At 60.8% G+C, this 1,516-nt stretch overlaps 1 protein-coding gene across 1 annotated transcript; it reads right to left on the reverse strand.

The window, feature by feature from the left end:
* Positions 1 to 525: 525 nt before the first annotated feature.
* Positions 526 to 1,237, reverse strand: cited1 (Cbp/p300-interacting transactivator, with Glu/Asp-rich carboxy-terminal domain, 1; the record flags this gene model as incomplete). Its single annotated transcript, XM_083789465.1, is given in 3 exon segments — positions 526 to 971; positions 974 to 1,036; positions 1,039 to 1,237. Coding segments are annotated over 3 exon segments (708 nt in total).
* Between the last annotated feature and the right edge of the window lie 279 nt (positions 1,238 to 1,516).

Genomic DNA, 1,516 nt, shown 5'->3' on the forward strand with positions numbered 1-1,516 from the left:
AGCGTTCTCTCTGTCAGGCTTTTGTTTGTTCCAGAGGAGTGGAGAGAAAAAAAGGTGGGGGAAGTGATTAAAGAGAGAAAAGGCTCTTATCGGTTTAATATCCACCTTCGGTTTCATCTGCTGGGTTTCTGTCCTTGTCCAAAAGGTTAAGGAGTGGAGAGCGGAGAAAGACAAAGGAACAGCTTTCTCTTTGCGTTTCCTTTACGAGAGCCGTCGAGAGGTTACGTCCGTCCAACGGCGAGACGGACGTCCTCAAAGCGAGTCTCGTTCCTTTCCCCCTCCTCGTCGCTTTCGTTGTTTTGACGTCCCGCGCGTCGTCAGGGAGCGCGAACGGGAACGCCGCCGCGGCTAAACCAAAGAGAAGAATGAAGAGCACAGCGTTCACACACTTCACGTCCTTCAAAGCGTTTCGTCCGTCTCCCGTCCGTCGTCCATCCCGTCCAAGACTCTCTCGTTCCCTATACAAGAGACGGAAAAGCAAGGAAACCCTCCCCCCGGGGATGGGTTCCCAGCGGGACCCCATCCTCACTCCACCGACAAGTTTGTTTTGTGTTTTGTTGTGTCTTGCTCTCTTCTGAAGGGTCGGTCAGCAGCCGGCTCGTGGACGTCGGACATGAAGTCGAACTCGTTCTGTCCCAGCCACAGCTCGGGCAGCTCGTTGGCCCGGTCCAGGCCCAGCTCCACCACCAGCGACATCAGCACCTCCTCGTCCACGGGGTCAAAGTCGATGATGGCCCCCGGGTGGGCCTGCTGGTGGCCCCCCCCGGGCCCCATGCCCAGGCCCATGGCGGCCTGGGCATGGGGATGACCTCCCGGGGGTCCCAGCATCTGGGACTGGGACGAGGCGCCGACGGCGAAGCCCCTCTGCGGAAGCCCCCCTCCTCCACCGCCACCGGGGGCAGGGTGTCCCGCCGACGAGCCCCCGCCACCCCCGCCGGCCGCCGCCAGGCTCTGGTAGTGGGAGTTGAGTTCTGGAGCTGCATGCTGGCGATGAGGTGGGGTCCGCTCTGCAGGCAGAAGGGCTGGGGCTTGGGGCCGAGGAGGGGGGCACCGCGGGGGAGATGGAGGTCACGGTCACGGCCACGACGGGGTGCTGCTGGGGGGCGACGACGGAGGTCTTGTGGGCCGACGGCGGGTAGTGGAGGAGAGAGGTGAGAGGAACGAGAGACGAGGAAGAGGAGAGGTCCTTCATCGCAGCGTGGTGGGGGGCGTCGCCGGGCAGCAGCAGTGAGGTCATCACCGGGGGGGGGGGAGGGGGGAGGGGGGGACCGAAACCTGGCACCGAGAGAGAAGAGGAACAGGGGAAGAGAGAGAGAGAGAGAGGATGTTATTTGTGATGTCATCATCATCATGCGAGCAGAAAACACAAAGAGGAAGAACAGATAAGCGGATTGGCTGGAACAGAAGCTCTTCTTCTCAGATGACAGATAAGCTGACATCATTGTCGGAGCAGAGATCGGACCTGATCTATCCTGGGTTGGTTGGGAGAGAAACCCGGCAGGGACCTATAGGCTCT

This window comes from Protomyctophum parallelum (assembly GCF_964188405.1).
Source record: "Protomyctophum parallelum genome assembly, chromosome: 18".
NCBI classification, from domain to species: Eukaryota; Metazoa; Chordata; class Actinopteri; order Myctophiformes; family Myctophidae; genus Protomyctophum; species Protomyctophum parallelum.